We start from the raw sequence: 18,394 nt of genomic DNA on the forward strand, positions 1-18,394 counted from the left end.
TGTTTTCAGTGCCACATTCCCTGCTCGTTGGCCTGGTCGCTTCTCATATGATTAAGCCAGATTGCTTTCAGCTGGCAGCCGGATCGGAGTCTTCTCTGAAAATCTACAAATCTGCAAGAGTCGGCCAGTTTCTGCAGTCTGCAGTTGTTTGCCTATTTATAGCTAGGCGCTTTGGACTTTGAACAGATCTTCGATCCGATGACGCAGCGTCTTTCGTCTTACAGGGGAAAAAACGGATACTAATATTATTATCAATTGTAAAGCTTAAGCTTGTATAAACCAAAAATAATGTTAAGAGCAGTTTTATAATTTCAGAGCTAAAAAAATCTTTCTCTTGATAGAACATTTAAAAATTATTACGCTTAAGCCGGAATTCATAGATTTTAAAAGTACAAAACTTTTATTTTAATTTTACCATAATCCAAATTTAGTTAGTTTGCTATAATTACCAATTATTAAATATAATGCATACATGTGAAGTAAAACATGTTAAATATTTGGGTATTTCCTCCTAAAAAGAGGCAATACGTTTATTTATGTGCTGTGACTTGTGCTACGATTTACATCACAGCCATCCAGCAGGGAATATGCTTACATATGTGATTTCCTCGTGTGGAGTTCAAGCCCCGTGAGGTCGTAGAAATCGCACAGTCCATTGCGAAATCTTTAGCACACTTGAGATCTGCATTCTTGTGGGGAGGAGAGGCATCCATTGACTTCTTCTGCTGCCCCGAAGACCGTTGCGAAATGCAAATATCAACAAATGAGCAAATCGTTTCGTTATTTGTTTGACAGCAACACAAACGTTGCATCAAAGTGGGTAAACAAAGGCCAGATATGGCGATGCAGATGATGAGATGGAGGTTTGGAGGCTGTATATAGAAATGGAAAATATAGGAGACGATGTTACCTTGGATGCCCCGCCGTTTTCCTGATGAGCGGTTGACCCAGTCGAGTGGTTTTGGGCCAGCAAATGCATTCTATCCTATACTTGGAATCGGACTTGGTTTCAATTGATGCTAATTGCATAATAAGTCTACTTCTTTGGGCTTCCGCATTGTGCCATCTGCTGGGCGGAATGCAAATCCCTCGCAGGTCTTTAATTAAACGCATCACAAACACTTTTACGAGTGCCAAAGGAGGCGTTCGTATTATGAGCGCCGTGGATTACTCATACGCCCCATCGTCCACACCAAGACACGCCCCCTATGCGCGAATCAATGGCAACGCCCCCCGACTTTCGTGGGGCTTTTCCCTGCGTCATGGCTCACATGAGTCGGAAAAACGCGCAAGGAGGCAACTCAAGTGCAGAGATATTTATGGCCCAGCATTGATTTCTGCCATTCGATTCTGTTGTTAACTGTGTTCTGTGTGAAGTTGTGCTTGATTAAACAGTCGATTGGGCGGGGTAAACGTAATTTAAAGCAACAAAGGCTCCGATTAATCGGAAAATCAGTTGCTGTATTACAATTGCAAATAACAATTTGTTCATCGTATTTTATTTTTTTATAAATTAAGTCTTAGGTATAATAAAACAGAATATAGTTATAGTTATAAATTTTTTAATATGTAATTCAGAGGTCTATAAAGTTCCTTGAAAACTTCCTGACAAGTTTACTGTTTCTTATACTTCATTTAATGTTCGTCCTTTGCTTTAACTTGTTTACAAAGAAAGATGCAAATTCAATATTTAAATGTAATTTCAAATAATGCACCATGAGTGTATTTCCGTCTAGCCTTCCCTTTTCATGGCTTGTTAATTTTCTCTTTAAAGGAGTGGCAAAAATCGCTGGCCAAGAGAATTGGAAAACCTTTTCAAGTTCATGGCTAGAAGCGTCGAATAACGAAATACAAACGACGCCCAAAGCCAGCAATTTTTGTGTTAGCCAAATTACTATTATTTGCCGCAACATAAACTAACAAACATACATAGATACATACTCGTACAAAGCAGAGGCACACATGCAAAAAACAAACGCATATAGATATACATAGAAACAGCCTTGTCTGTCTGGTTTTTCGCCTTGGCTCTAAAATTTTTGGCCCTGCAAACGTGGCTGAATGACTTAATGTCCTTTTTGGCAGCCACACCCCAAATATCTCACCCCGCAAAGATAGTGCAGTTGTTGTCTAGACTGCGGCAAACAAACTTTATTTGGTTTTTTCACTATTCTCCATTCTCTATTCTAATTACTATATTTCCCATTTATTTCACTATTTTTTGGCGAAAAGTGAGTTTTTAGCAGGTGGTTTCGCTTCGGTTTAGACCAGAAGCTTAAGGACCTTCCCCCAATTCTCCCAATTTATAATACCGCGACATTTTGCACTTTGCTATGGCTTCACGTTTGCGTGACTCTACGTCTTTGCAACAGGAAAAATAAAAAAAAAAAAAAAAATTGCCAAATGATAAAATTTTTCCTTCGCTTTTATTTCACTTTTAATTCAAAGCGGATTTCGGCATTACCTTGGCGGGGTCTCTCTTTGTTTTGGTTAAGCTTATGGAAAATGGCAGTTGGAGGGGTTCAATGGAGTTCAGTTTTTGATATTTGCGTGCCTGGCCGCAAAAAGTTTTTAATGCTGCACACAACGATGCGCATTGCCGATAAGGTTGCTCTCCCTCTATTCAAAGTGAGTAAAATAAAAAGGGTTTCGCATTGCATAACACCATCAATCTTTTGACCAGGCCAAAAGCAAGGAGGATAGGCTATGCTCTGCCGCAGGCCATATATCATTCACAGTGTCTGCCTGGCTTAACAACATGCAACTCCAAACTGCAAACGGCAAACACAGCAATTAAAGCCAATGAATTGACAAGAAACTGCTGGCCTAGGCTAAAAATCTACCAAACAATTGTTATCTACCAGCGAACGGAGACAATTGCCGCCTTTGTCTTTTGGCAAAATTCAGGGTGAGGCCGCCAGCGAAATGTTGGCCAAATTGTGGGGTACTTTTCTGCAATGATTCGCCAGTATTTTTTAAATAGTAGAAAATACAATTTGCATATTACCTTAGACAGATAAATGTGTGGAATGTTACCCTTCACTGCTTGTACAAAACAATGAGCGATACTTCGGGCACAGGTTTCCCTTAAATCCATTTTTCTCTAACAATCTGCGCCTATTTATGAAATATCTTTTAAAATATTCATCTCTGATTGAAGGCTAAAGAAGAACATCAAATTATATAATTTAAAAATTAAGCACTAATTGCAATTAAGGTCAAGTTTAAATTGTCGTCTGCTGCTTGATCTGCTTATAGTGACACATAATAATTACCAAAGCGGAAACAGATTAATTTCGAGCAATCGAGCCACGTAATTAACCAGCGAGATGATGACGATGCTGCAAGATTACGTTTTGAAGCGCCAGCAAATGATTCTCGATTTTGCAACTTCCACATCCACAAAATCTCCGCCTGAGTTGCAAGCTCATGATTTTGCGGTTTGTTTGGGGCCTTGGCCATAACAGTAAGTTTGAGAGTGCAACATGCTGCGATTTTGCCTGGCATGCTGTTTTGTATATGGACTCAATGGTTGTGAATGAAATATTTGAATCGGCAGTGGCAAAAGGTTATAAATTCGACATGGTCTGCAGCTGAAGTTCTCGGGCTAAATGCGCTAAATCTTGTGGCACGAATGTGCAATGAATTTTACTGCTGTTGGTATTACAGATACGAATTTATTTGGGGTTTCTCCAAAATGTCTCGATAAAGGTGTTTTTATTAATCATTCATTCAGCGGGGTATCTTTTACAAAACTAAATTTCAACAGAATAAGAAATTACCATAATCTTAAGCATGGAAACAAATGCCACGTCTTTAAGAATTTATCAAGTTCGGCAGAATTTCTAGTAATTCGTATCCAAAGCTTAAACTTCTTACTTTCCTATTTATTTTCTAGTATCGCTTGCAGCCTTTTCTGGCTTGCTATGCTCACTTTCGCTGGCAAGAAAACGATCAAAACAAACGAAATAAATAAGGCGGCAATAAAAACGATAAAATAAAAATAAACATGTAAAAAACCGAAAAACGCTTCGGGGCTCAAGTACTGGACCTCTAGCCGCCCGCCCCGTATAACTCGACCACGCCCACTCGACGTTTTGGCGATTTGATCAAAATGCGCATAAATTTGTGGCCAGCACTGTTGTGTGTGTGCGTCTGTGTGTGTGCGGTTTCTGCCAAGTAAGACGTCCGTGGCGCCCACTGTCCATGCGGGTGGTCGACTGTGGAAAATGGGAGAAAAGACCATTTGCATCTTTCTCTCCGGTTTGCAAGTGTGCAGATCTTTGTACACTGTCAGAAATTTGGTGGCATTCGACATTCTTTTAATTTAGGAACCTTTTTGCAAATATAAATGTTCAATACAACAACATTAATTAGATTAAAGTCAATTACTTTTGCAGATACTTACTACGAACGTAAAAAGACAATTATTAAATTAAGTCACACATATATTTTTATTTAAATCACAAATATCACACGATCTATCGAAATATTTTTTACCTAAAACTGAATATGGAAACTATATTTTTTCTGTGCATCTAAGTGATTGACTTCGAATTCTAAAACAAGAAATTTGCATTTAATTGGGCAAGTTTGCGCGAGTCAAGCAAGGGATACGAGAAAAGTTGCGATGCGACAAAGTGTATTTATTCTGCTTTGAAGCGAGTGACAAGAAAACCTCTTTTCCTTTGAGCCTGGGAAAACGCAGCAGATGAGATTTGGCTGACATCAATCAGCCGGAGATCTTTGCATTTTGTCTGTTTTTCTTTTTTGGGGGCCGGTGTTTGTTTGTTATTTTGTCTGCGACACGATGACGTTTTCAAAGACCAAAAACTAAAAAACTAAAAAAATCCGATGAGTGAAAGTACATTCGTATGTGGCACTGCAGTTGTTGTCATTTCATTTCATTTCTTTTAGCCGGCCCGTAATGTGTGTAAAGTTTGCAACCGTCGACAGACGACTTCTCATGGCTGTTTGTCTCTTTGGCTTTTGATTGTCTGGCGATAGCCAATAGAGATTTTCATTTGTCAGTCAAAACAGCCACGGCGAAACAAAAGCCGATTCCGAAACCAAAAACTGCGATAGACCAAGACGAAATACGAAAGACGAGACGCGTCTGTCAATGACACAGAAAGAGAGTTTAAATCTTTGAAGACCACGAGCATGATGTGTACTTGTTGCACTGGGTCTGATTAGACTTTTTTGATGTTCGAGTATCTGCTTTTCACTTTCCCTCTCGCTGGCCTCCCGTTTCTTCTTTGGTTTCTTCTGCGTCATCGAGAGATTTCCAATTCTCCAATCGGGTGGCACGTGCTCAGCCACTGAGTGAAGACTGTCTGTGGAATTCTTCCAAAAAGCTGTTGATTAAGGGCTCCGATTACGAGATCATTTTTTTGACCGGAAGTGCACTTGCCCTGTGCATCACACAGCCAAGAGTATGGGTAAAATGTGTGAGGTAGCTGGGAAACCTAGTGGGTTTCGGGTATTCCAGACTACAACCATCCTCGGATTCTAAAGAAGATTTTAATAATATTGTCTTTCGTATTATCATTATTAAATTTATTAACGGAAAATTTAACTCTAAGGGTTTTTTAATATGGGAGTTTGAATCGCATGTTAACAATTGGTAATCCATACAAGTTTATTAGTGAAATTTTATTAAAATTTGGAATGTTGTTACGGGAGACTTTTTTTCCTTCTGGCCAGCAGCAGTCAAGCTCCGTTGAACCGCTGGGCATAAAACAACGACCTCAGTAAATTCGTTTTTAATGATTCCGAAACTTGTCCTTCAAAATTAATTACGCCCTTTACTTTGCCAAGAGTATATATGTACATATATAGTAATACAGTGCAGGTACCTTGCCCAAGTGAACTTTGCTCTGAAGACATGAACTTTACACTCTGCACATTAATCTCAGCTAGGCTCAGCTGCGCCGACTAATTACGCTGGCAATCTTTTAATTATGGTCCAACAGTCTCGGAAAATGAAACAAAAGCGGCCCACAAAAGATTTGTTAGTATTTTCCAGCAGTTTTCTACCACTCATTACCAACGATTCTTGTCACTAATCACGATGCTGATGGCTGAAGAACCAAATTAAAAAGAGACGCAAGTTCTAAAAAAAAGCAGCTAAAAAAAAAACATCAACAAATGTAACTGGGTCAAGTTGTTGTTGCCGGGGCTGCCGTTGAAAAATACAAAATAATTGTGGAAAATCTCAAGATCTTTTTATCTGCGGTTTTATTTTGTTGTCTTTCGGTTTTGTTTAGTTTTCGTACGTTTAATGCGCTGGCGGATGACTGGATGGCTGGATGGCCGGATCGACGAACTGGGGAACTGGGCCGAGTTTCAATTAAGTTTTCAGCCCGGAGCCAAACACACGCCCCCCCAGCAATGGGTCTTCAGATCTTCAATGTAAAACTTTTGTACACCTTACGCACTCGAGAAGCGCGGAGAAAGGCTTGAGAACTCAGAGTGGCCAATTAGGGTGTATTAGGCAATTAGAGGTAATCAGCCTTGCTGGAAATTACCTTTTCACAATTATTCTAATGAATTGAGGGAGGTGTTTCCGCTCTCGGTTATGCCAGTTGAAAAGTTCTGGCTGGTGTTCTCTTACGCACTCATGGGAAGTGTTTTAAAATCCTAAACAAAATTTAAATTAAATCTTAAAAAATTTTAAAATTATCTTTATGCTTCTTAATGTTGTTCCGAAAATATGATTGGCTTAGGAATAATATTATATGGGTGTGAAGCTATTTATTGAATGTTTTAAGCCAAAAGCCACCGCGACCGGATTTCAATACATGTTAAAATATTGAATGCTTGTTTGCCCAGGAATAGAAAAATATTTTTGATAAATGATAGATATTTCCGTCTCCCACCTCACTCCTCCAGTAATTATCGGCCGCCAAAATAATCGATGAAAATGGGGAAAGGTGGCTTCGTGCGATTTTCACGTCGGACATCCCATGCGGTACATTGCCCAACTGGACGGGAGTCAATAAAAATAATTTCGCGAAAGTTGTCGCACAATATGGTCGCGCGTTGAGTGTTTACTTCATTTTCATTAAGTTGTATTTTTAAGTTTTATTTTCTCCGGCTTTTTATTAGATTGTAATGTTTAATGCTGCCGCTGGCTGCAGTGCCGCAAGTTGCCAGTTGCTAGTTGCCAGTTGCCACATTTCGCAGCCATAATTCAACTAATTAAATGCACATGAAAAATTCAGCACTCGAACAGGCAAACTTGACAAATGGCATTAAGTTTTTAGCCACGGGGAGGGGGCATATCAAATGCCAAGCCAAAAGCATCGGGATGAAACGCACTGAGAAATGTTTCAATTTGAAATGCACAACGAATTAATGCATTTTTTAGAGATTGGAGATTGGAAATAGTTTGAATTAGTCATGGGAAAATAACAGGCGAGAGTTGGCATAGGTCAAGTTGGGTAATGTACAAGTAATATTATTTGAATATAGGTGTTATGAAAACTGTCGCCCAATACACACTTCCCTGAGTACATATTACAATCTTTTCAATTGGCTCAAGCTAGAAACCCCAATTTCGTTTAACAAACGACTACGATTTCCCCACATACTTAAGCTTTGTCTAATCCAACCGACCAATTACCTGATTATGGTTAAATCTCTGGATCTTCGCTGGCCACTTAGGGGAATTAACCAGATTAGCCATGGCTTGGATCATATGTATTCCAAGCTTGTAAATGGCGGCCAGAGACGTCGGATCGAGAAACGGTTTTCCCAATCAATTAGCTCTGACCTCCGGGTGCCCTTCGGACCTGCACTCGCCGCGGGAGGTTTTCCATTTTCCCTTTCTTTCCTTCGCACCGAAACCACTGACCATTGATCATTTTCTATGAATTGGCCGCGATCGCCGACACGATATTGCCCTAGGTTTTGGCTACCGTTCCGACTGTCCACTACCTAAGACCCAAACAAAAGCCAAAACAAAACTCAAGCCCAAAACAACCTGGTCAGCAGGCAGGCAACTTACAACTTGGGCGCAACTTTCACTAATTTTCAATGCGAGCAAACTTGATCGGTGAATTGCGGCAGCAGGACGCACTTCGTTTAATATTTCTCACCCATTCTCAGTCCCACCTGGGTTTGATTTGATTTTCCAGTTCGCCCAAATGCCCAATCAATTGGACACTTTTCCACTTTATTTTCCACACTAATTGGAACGGACACGAGGGACTTCAGAATGCTTCCCACTTTCGTGCCGACCAATTTTGATACTCTTAATGGAAAACCATTCAAATGAAAATTTAATAACAGGGCAATCGAGCAAATAAATTACACTCCTTTATATGTGCAATTATAACAAAGCTTGTATTTAAATAAGTAGTTGAAAGTGGTTCATAAATATTTATTAATCAATTTAAAAGACTTATTTGTAATTGAAGCGATTTCTGATATAATTATCTGTTTCGCTTGCACTGGCTTGCCAATTTTTAACCAATTTAAATATTTATAATTAGGTTTTTTTCACAGTTTACTTTCTTGCAAGGGTAAGAAACGGCTTGGCATTAATAAATTGATAATTAATTACTGCTATGGAATTTATTTATTTATTTATTTTTTGATCAGACTTGTCTTGGTAGCATTATAACCGCAACTTTTTACGGATTCTAAGGATTACATAGGATTCCTTTAGCTCTAGAATCCCACGTGTTTGGATAATTAAGGGGGGGGTAGGGTTTTAAAGGGAGAAAAAAACAGGTTTTTACAGATTTTTTTTTGGGCGTACGGTAAAAGTAAATTTATTTCTGATTATTGTACATTAAAGAGTAGTATTTGAACTATATTCTGTGAAATATTGGTTGAAAAATATTGAAAATTGACCGAATGGCAGCAATTCTTCGTAGGCGCCTCAGAAAAAATACATTTTGCGGTGCACGTCATACCTCAGCACTGGATAATCTGATATGAAATACCCAACGTTTTTCCATCAATTTTTATGTCCCTCTAGGTATCCCTGTCGAGTTTTTCCATTTATTATAATTTTTGAACTTTTTACAAAACTTGAAAGTGAAAATACCGATTTTTGGCCAAAGTTCATGACTATTGTTGTTAATAATAAAAAAATTAAAATCAAAAACGAAAAAATCTCGACAGGGTTACCTCATAAATTATGTAAGGAAATACTGTAAAAAATTTGAGAACGATCGGTTGAATAGATTTTGAGATACAGAGTGCACCGACTCAAAAAACATCGATTTGAGAAAAACGTGTTTAAAGTTTTTGTTGCTGTCTTCCCTGCTGAGGGATTACTCAGGTTGTCGTTCGAGACCCGCCTACTTCCAAAGCTATATCTTTGTGAGTTTTGCTCCGATTGACTTCCTATTTACAGACAACAATCTTGAGTTACTATACTTTCATAATATGCAATTAAAAAAAATCACTTTTTTTGAACCCTCAAAACCCTACCCCCCCCTTAAAACTGCCCTCAACTGAAAACTGGAACTGCCATTTCCTTTCCGGCCTTCCGCCGTAACCGTAGTTTTAAAGTTATATTATGACACGCAAATAGCAAAATCAGTAAAAAAAAAATATATATCTTTTCAAATATAGCGGGGGAAATGTCGGCTGCTGTGTTATAATTATATTATAAAATGGGCCCATAATAGACTTGTTTTTCGCCCCTGGCTAATTTGCAATGTTGGCCAAATCTGTTGGCGTTTTATTTTCGTTTAATTACTGGTGGTGCCGCCGTCGCAACTCTTGCTGCATTAATTGGCTTGTTTTGCTTAATAATGATTATTGGTTTTTATGACTCTTTGATTATGCGATGATGCATCGAAAAAAGCGAGTCTGCGAGGAAAGTCTCTGCAGTGGCTCTTGTTTTTTCCACAGTTACTTTGTTTTTTTGTTTTCCGCCGGCTCTTTGGCGAGGTGTTGAGCATTTTGTTGGAGTTGATGGCTTGTCAGTCAGGCAACTCAACTGCCGGACTGACAGACATTGTCGGTCTGTTTTAAAACGCCGGACCGTTTCTATGTCTGGTTATGCTGGTTGCTAGTTGCTAGTGTGCTGCTGTCTTAATTATGTAATGTGCGCTTTTGAAGACAATTTAAATGGCCGCCAGTTGTGGAAAACAAACACGAACCTCGGTGGCCCAGAAACGCCTGGAACACAGGGGAAACTGATTAGGAAGTCGACCGACCATTGATATGCTCTGAAGCGTTGAACTTGGGAACCTATTCAATACCAATTTCATCAATTCAGTTTGTGTAAATCGGTTTGTTCTTGGGACATATGTAAATTGATTGAAAAATAAGTTAAAGAAACCATCCTTAGTATCCTGCAGTGTGATCAAACGGACGAAAAACAGGACAAAAGTGTATGCTTAGAGCGAAGTGCCCAGAACGACCGTGGGATTCACTATACCTTGCCCTACTACAAGTATGTATATAGGGTATGGTGCATAATTATATGCACTTGATCGGCGGAGAGCGTGTGAGCGAGATAGAGCGCCAAAATGTGCAACTGAAGTGGACAGCCAAGTGGACAGCGAATTATGAATGATGACGCAATGCGGTCTCATCGATGCAGCTGGAAAAACCGTGGCACCGTTGGACTGGGACGGACCCAACCTGCCAGTTGCTCCTGGTTGAAGCTCTTGACCCCGTTTAATGCGGCATGATGACTGCTGAGAAAAACCAAAATTAAAGCCGAAAATATCAAAATCTCGAAACGCTTCAGAAACTTTTAGACGCCCCCGAAACTTGCGTTGCATTTTAATTGCTCTGCGATTAAGCGGCAATTACATAAAATTAAAAACAAAAGTTGATTTCGAACTAAATGATTACGGCAGAGGCAGTCCAAAGCAGAAAGAAGAGCAGTGCGCAAGAAGAAAGTGAAAAAGAGCGAAGAAAGCTGCAGAAGAAACGCAAAAAGAAGAAAAACGATTAGTTACATTCGCTTAGCAAAATGTTGAATAATTGCTTATAATTATGATAATTCAACTAAATACCTGTGCGGGCGGTTGCATCAGCCCCATTTGCACCACTAACCCACCGAAGAGCCACCGCGGAACCACCGCACCACCGCACCACTTCAGCACGCAAGTCTCTACACACTTGGCTGGTTAATTTATGTCATGATTCCGCACATCAAATCCAAAGGAATTTTCCTATAAATTACACGGGGCTTTCCCTGTCGCCCAGCAATGCGTTGTTTTCAGTTAGCAAAAATGTCAGCGCTTTTGTTTTTTTTTGTGTTTCTATCGTGTGTGATTTCTTCTAATTTTCCTGCAACATCATTACGAAATGAGACTTTTCTATTCGGTCTTGTTTTTCTTTCTTTCATACCGTTGCACACGAGATTTTCCCCCCGTCGCCCAGTGAAACGTTGGATGGGGCCAAAGATCCCAGTGACATTTCCACATGCAAGAAGGCCTCCTCTTGAGAAAAAATACTTTTTGGCATGCGCTGACACGAAGAAAACATTAAGAATTCTTTGGGGCCAAAAAGAAAATTGTGAGGGCGCGGTTTCTTGCCGTGCTGCATCAATAAATTTAGCTCATAACGCTGAGTGACAGTAATGTGTCATCAGCGGGTGGAAATAGTTTCTAACGAAGTGGGAGTTTTCCTCCTCAGCATTTCTACGGAGTGAGAAATGAGTTTGCGCCGACGTGGTGGCACATCCATTCGATCTGATTTACACGGACTTTACGCTGGATATATAGCGGCTAACCACACTGATTTACTCGGCATAAATATTTATCTGAGCAGGGTGCCATTTAATTATGGAGCTATGTCACCTAATTTATGGGGCAGTTGCCATAACTCTACTGAGCATAGATCACTTATTTAAAATCATGAGAAAATATAAAATCATCTAAGTTTAATAATATTTTTATTTTTTTTGGAAATTACATATGATATTTACATTATTTTTGTAAAGAATACTTTTAAATGCGCGGTAAGATGTTAAATGATTTTGGATACTTGGGAAACGTATGTCTATTTAGTTAGCATATTCATATCGGTATGAATTTTATTTTTATAACCAAATATATTAGGTCACTTTACCTATTTTAAAATGCCAATTCCGAATGCATCCCTCAAAAGCGCACGGTAATGATTTTTCATTGCGCCTCGTTATAGCCACAACTTAAAATCCAGACCGTTAACCTGTTCGGATTGGGCGCCAACTAATGAAATCATCAACCTGTGGCCACACAATCCATCAAATTGAGGTCCAGAAAGCGACAGGGGCCGAAAGTGTTAAACAATTTTCCGCACACACAATTGAAACGCAGTTTTCGAACTCGAGATGCAAATGAAGTTTTCGACTTATGCCGGGTCTCGTTTTTTGAATTTTCGTTAGGCTTGGAGCAAGAGTTTCGCTTGTGCGCATAATTTAAAATAATGACGGCACATGAAACTTAATGCGTCTGGGCCGAAAGAGATCGATCTGGAGGCATGGCAGGTGGATCAAATTGAACCCAGGCTGATGATGCGTGATGATGCCTGATGGGTGATGGCTGCCTGATGAATCGAAGAGGCACACTCGCAAATGCTTGGACACGTTTGGTGTGTAAGGTGTATAACAGGTGTCACTCTCACTTTTTGTTCGGTGGTGCTAGCCTACATACATAACAATTAGCCAACAAAACGAATGGCCAAACTCACACGCAATTATGGCATCCTTGCCGTATCGGCGAGTTGTGATCAGTGATCAGTGCCACTGCCACTGTCTCCTTATATTTTCCTCTCGCCTTTTTGTCACTTTCCTTTTGCAATGCAAATTTCTCGTGCCGACTATTAATTGCTAATGGGATTCAACAGCCAAAAAAATAAAGGAGAAATAACCGTAGAGACAAACGCAAAGAAAAAATCGGCCATAAAAATCGTCAACCAAATGCGGCAACCTGGCTTTAATATCCCCTATTCCATCCCATCTCCTCCAGTCACCTGAATTTTCCTTCTCCTGCCCACGAAGATCGCTGCTCATTCACAGTAGGCAGTTTTCAGCTACCGCGGCTTATATGCAGATTTCGAGGAAAGTTTCTCTGGTGGAAAACAACACCAGGGTTCGCAAAGCCTGTTTTAGGATTTTTAGTAGCCGAGGCTTTATGAGCGACTAAATTTATGAATATTTACAGACCTTAAACATAAACATCAACGTGCACTGATCACAAATCACGCAAATCATTTTTATGCATATCTATGCAATCAAATGAATTTGACACAGTTTTCTTGAAATTGTTTGCGGATCGAGTGAAAGAAAGCTGTCGAAAATTTCCACTATCTTAAATACTTGCAAATACTTAAACTAACATACTTGCTAAGCAAATTTTATTTCTTAAATTATTATCTTCCTTTCAACATCATTCTATTTCTTTATAATTATGCAGTAGTTAAAATCTTAAATCTTGGTATTGATTACTCTGCCATTTAGGTACACTAAAACAACAAATATGAAAGAAATCTGAAATGAAATCCTAGTTATTTAAACTTCATTTTTAAATAAAATGCAAATTTGCATGGCCGTGAATGATCTACTAGTGGCAGTCGGCTCCAAACAATTTGTCCTGGGGCACTGAAAATAAAACTTTCTTTGCACAGAGTGGTGTTGCCCTCCCCCTCCGACTTATCCCCCGAAACATCCAAAGTGTCTATAACTCCCTCTTTTTGGGCTTATCGCCGATCTTTAGACGTTGGCACGTTTCGTTCATTGCCTTGGCTTCAGTTGTTTTTGTTGTTATTGTTGTTACTGTTGCTGTTGACGTGTTGCCAAATGACCATATTCAAGCTTTAATTGTGGCTCGTATTAGATTGCCATGGCCAATGCATAAATCTGTTATTGAATGCGAGCTCGAATTGGAATCGGAATCCGATCGAGAGCGCTTCCAAGAAAGCCAGTGGAGGCCAAAAAAAAGCCATTTGACTCTGGACAAGCGATTCGACTTTATGCATTCTTAATCGCAAATATTTTAAGAAATGCAGAGTGATTTCGCATATTCACAAGCTCCCTTTTTTAACCTATTCTCAATGGAGGTAGAATTAAACAAATGCATTTAGGTGTATTGCTATTTGACATGGTTCTGATTTCATGCTATTTAGATTTTGATATTATCTTTTTTTATATAATGCTTATTAAATCCGAAGGGGAGCGTGTTTAATTATTATTTGAAACCGAAACAGAGTCTGTAAAAAAACTTTGTTCTATATTACAAAATGATACCAATTGAATAGCGAGCAATGACAGCTTATTATTTAAATAACGAAAACGCCAGTTCACAAGTTTCTAATGAACCAAGGACCATCAGAAGCACCAACTTTGGAGTTTGAAATGCCGCCAATTACCAGCTGAAGTGGATGTGCTAAAAAGCACCCACTTACATACTCTTATTTCATTTTCGCATACCACCTTTACTAGAGTGGAAAGTTCTGGCCCGCGGTGAGTCACTAAGCTCCAATAAGACACGGTTCGAGCGCTTTAAAGTCAACAGCATAAATCCGATCTCCTATCGCAGTTCTCCCTCTCGTTCTAATAAGCCAAACAATAAATCATCATCGAGGCTTATATTTTTAGCAGATTTCTTAGCCAAAACTCTGCTGACTCACGATCCCTGAAGAGCTCCAGGCTCCATACATATGTACATTCTCGTATTTATGTACCCAACCATGGGATCCCATTCCCAGACTGAAACGGCGCTTCGCCTTGGGCCTTAATCGCGTCTCTTTTGGCTTTCCTCTTGTTCTGCTTAAGCTAACAAATTCTGGCAGGGTCAAAACAAAAGGGAGATGGGGGCATTGGGGCCGTGGGGGACTTCAGAGGTGGCAGGGGCAGCAGGGCGAAAAAACAGGCTTGAGCACATTGCTGGACATCACGCAAGGAGGCACCGAAAGGCTGCAGATCGGTGGCATCGCTATCGGAATCGGAGGTAGGAGAAAGTCTCCACGAAGGGCGGCAAAGAATCTCCAGATCTGATGCTCGTTTCCAAATGCACTCGAAAAAATAGCTACTGAGCATTAATTGAAAAAACCACAGCCATAAATCAGGTGTGGCTAAGAAAAAGCTGAGACTCCAATTACATATGTTTGTTAAATATTAAAAAAAATTTATTAAATATTATATTGTATTTACTATATATTCGGCTATAAATAAAATTGTTGTGTTTTTTTAACAAAAGATCAAAAATTAGATGAAATTTTACTAAATTTGTATTAAAAGTTAAGTTCAAAAATTGGATTAAATTTTACTAAATTTCTATCAAAAGTTAAGATTAAAAATTGGATGAAATTTTACTACATTTCTATCAAAAATTAAGATCAAAAATTGTATGAAATTAAATTAATTCGAAATTATGGTTTTCATAATCTGTAAAATATATCTTCACTTTTTGTTACTTTTCTTTTATTTCATTTTGTATTTTGGAAAAATAAGTACTCCTTGCTGTATTATTTCATTCTAAGGGACATGTTGCCAATAACAAGGCATATTTTTGAAGAGTGCCCTTCGGCCAGCTGCCAAGACACACGAAATTCTGTTTTCCAAGTAGCCCAGCAACGAAATTTGTTATATGACTTACATTAGTGGGTGCATGTCCCGCATTTCCCCCCTCCCTAAAGGTTTGGGGTATTTTTTATTTCGCCGGCATTGTTTGGCAAACGGGCAGCCACATTTGCAGCAGCAGCAGCAGCAGCGGAATTGACATTTCCTTTTACAACATCCAACAAGCTCTGCAAAATGAAAACGATAAATCAGCAACAACGGCGGCGAGCGTTTTCCATGTGATTGCCACGCTTGAAGGACTTTTCTCGTGGAAAGCGCCAACAAAACCTAAGCAAAAATCAAAACAACAAAGGCGAAAATGAATTTGTTGCTTTTCTTGTTGGCCGCTGCTGTTAACAGCATTTGTTGCAGTTGTTTTTTATGAACTAGGTTACTATGTTTGTTGAGTAATTGAGTATAGTTTTTTCGCACACACGAATGTGTCCATTGTTGTTTTTCTTTTTATCGTTGTCGATTAGGAAGCTGCCTCACATGCAACATGTTTTTTTTTTTTTCTTGGCAGGAAGCCAGAGATTTTACGGGCGGTGGGGGTGGACTTCTGCTATTTGTAAGTTACGCTGCAAAATAGCTCTATCCTTATAGGGCTTTATGATCTGCGGAAATAATTTATTGCATTAATTAAAAGTTGAGCCTGCTTAATGTGGACTTGTGTGGACAGCCAACAGCTCGTTTGCGCAATATTCGTATTTTTTTGTACTGCTAATAAAAACTAAAATATGATTTATATGTATGGAATACATATTTGGTGAAAGATACCTCTTAAAATCTAAAGCTACACACTCACTAAAATATATGTAAAAGCAAAAACGATTTGCAGGCCAACTGCTTGACCTACCTTATGCTTCCTAGTCCACTTCTCACTTCGTTTATTTCTTTCCGTTCGAATTTGATTTCCCACTCCTTGCTTCCTTCTCTTCAGTCACGTTCCAGCTTCTCGTTTTATTCGTCACTATCCCCGCTCCCCCTGCACTCTTTTGACTGTCTGTGCTGTGATCTAATTACTGTATTTGCTGTCCGTTTTGACTGCTGTCTGCTACTTTTCCCACCACCCCCTCGCCTTTGAAAAGCCTGTTTAATTTCGTCGTGCTCTGCTAGTGACTCCTTTTGGCTCCCACCCCTCCATCGCCTCCCCGTTCCCATCAGCATCCGCATCATCATCGCAACTAACCTGCTCCAACTGTCTCTTGGACTCGTTGGGGTTTGTGTTTCAATTTGGAGCATTTGCTTTTAGTTTTTGATCGAAAAAAACAATTTACAGTCTGATACAGAACAAATGTTAAGGTACAATTTCAGTCTAGTGACGAAAGACCTCAAAATCGTTTAACCCTGAATGCTATTTTTTCTTCAGCTTGTAATTAATAAAATATATTCAAAAACAGGTGGTAGCTTCATATTTCTTTTACCACAGGTACTTGGTAGTAGCTTTCCTCACTAAGTAAATCGCTTTTCAAAGTGAACGTGCATTAATTTGACGTTTGAAGATACCCTCTGATACCCTTTTCAGTTGGCTGTCGGCTGATATTTGATTATGACATCACTTTGAGCATAGGAAGGACTTCTCTTGACATGAGAGATCCCTCTTTGTCCTGCCGCTGTGTGGCTTTCATTAAACGAATTTCCGTGACTGGACTATAAAAATATTGGGATCCATAAGGAAACCGATTTTGATGGTGCTGACAATGCATGTATCAATTTTAACTTTCCACGATACCAGATACACAAATACTTATTTATATAAGTGGTGTATATTGGCCAAGTCAACAAAAAAAAAATGAAATCCTTGTACGTGAGGTTTGTCTTCGAGGTCACGTAGGAAACATCTGCAACATCTTAAGTACGAGCAATTTCACTTCAGCTGCTGTAAGCCAAAGATTGAGATCCCAAGCAAAACAGAAATTATAAACATCTTTAAGATAAACAACAACCACAACAGAAATGGTCTTTTTATAAAGCTTACCTCTTCGAGGAGAGAAATACCTCTTCGATTTAAGTATTATTTATTAATTATTATTCAAACAGTGTAAGCCGATCTTTGCGATCTTTTATTTCGTGTTGCGTGGATTTTGCAATTCGAGATGAAAGTTTGTCGCATGCATTACCGAGATTACATCACAGCCGGAGAAAGAGTCGGATATACAGGTAAAGAAAGAGAGGGAGCGGACTTTTGAGGGGGAGTTACATTCCCAACTGAGGCAGTCAGTCATTCAGTCAGTTCAGTTGGTCAAACATGTTTACATAAAGCTAAATATAGACACGGACAAATGTACAAACAGGACGAACGAACATTTTGCACTAGAGCAGGATAGCACCCATGCAGGCGGCGTGAAAGAGACGGCCTGATAGAAAGACCCCGACTTAGATGGACAGCCAGTCAAATGGTCTTGTTAATTTCCATTTTTCTATGCAAATTCCAACTTCCTCGACTCACTACGAAAATGGCAATAAATGCAGCGGGTTGCAAAGAAATAACAAAAAATAAAAATTTGACTTGCCATAAAAATTGAAATCCAAAATGTAGCAGCAAAAATGGGAAAGGGGCGCGCGGAAGGCGGCGATGGGACAGTGGGCGTCTGTTAGGCAACCTCTGTGGGGGCATGGAAAATGGGGAAAATGGAAAATATGCCACAGCCACATGACACACAGACGCAGTCGGAGAAAAGTCAACGTGCAAAAATAACAAACAACTGTCAAATGTCTGACAAACGAGACAAGGAAAAAGACAAAACTTGCCCACAACCACCGGCAATAAACACAAAAAACTCCGCGAAGACTGCATTTTGTGGCCCAGGATTAATGGGAAGCCAATCGAATCCCAACGGCCGATCAAATTGAACACAGAGCGTGGCAGCT

At 39.4% G+C, this 18,394-nt stretch overlaps 2 protein-coding genes across 2 annotated transcripts in view; one reads left to right on the forward strand and one right to left on the reverse strand.

Moving 5' to 3' along the window:
- The window catches only part of LOC6534701, a 56,873-nt gene that overhangs the window by 7,914 nt on the left and 30,565 nt on the right, over nucleotides 1–18,394 (forward strand). The gene's annotated exons all lie outside the window — the stretch shown is intronic.
- On the reverse strand, nucleotides 312–3,143 carry LOC26536070. The gene has a single exon (XM_039373760.1). The coding sequence runs from the start codon at nucleotides 810–812 to the stop codon at nucleotides 561–563; it is 252 nt and encodes an 83-aa protein (XP_039229694.1). The 5' UTR covers nucleotides 813–3,143; the 3' UTR covers nucleotides 312–560.

The sequence above is a fragment of the Drosophila yakuba genome, chromosome 3L, assembly GCF_016746365.2.
Source record: "Drosophila yakuba strain Tai18E2 chromosome 3L, Prin_Dyak_Tai18E2_2.1, whole genome shotgun sequence".
Taxonomy (NCBI): domain Eukaryota; kingdom Metazoa; phylum Arthropoda; class Insecta; order Diptera; family Drosophilidae; genus Drosophila; species Drosophila yakuba.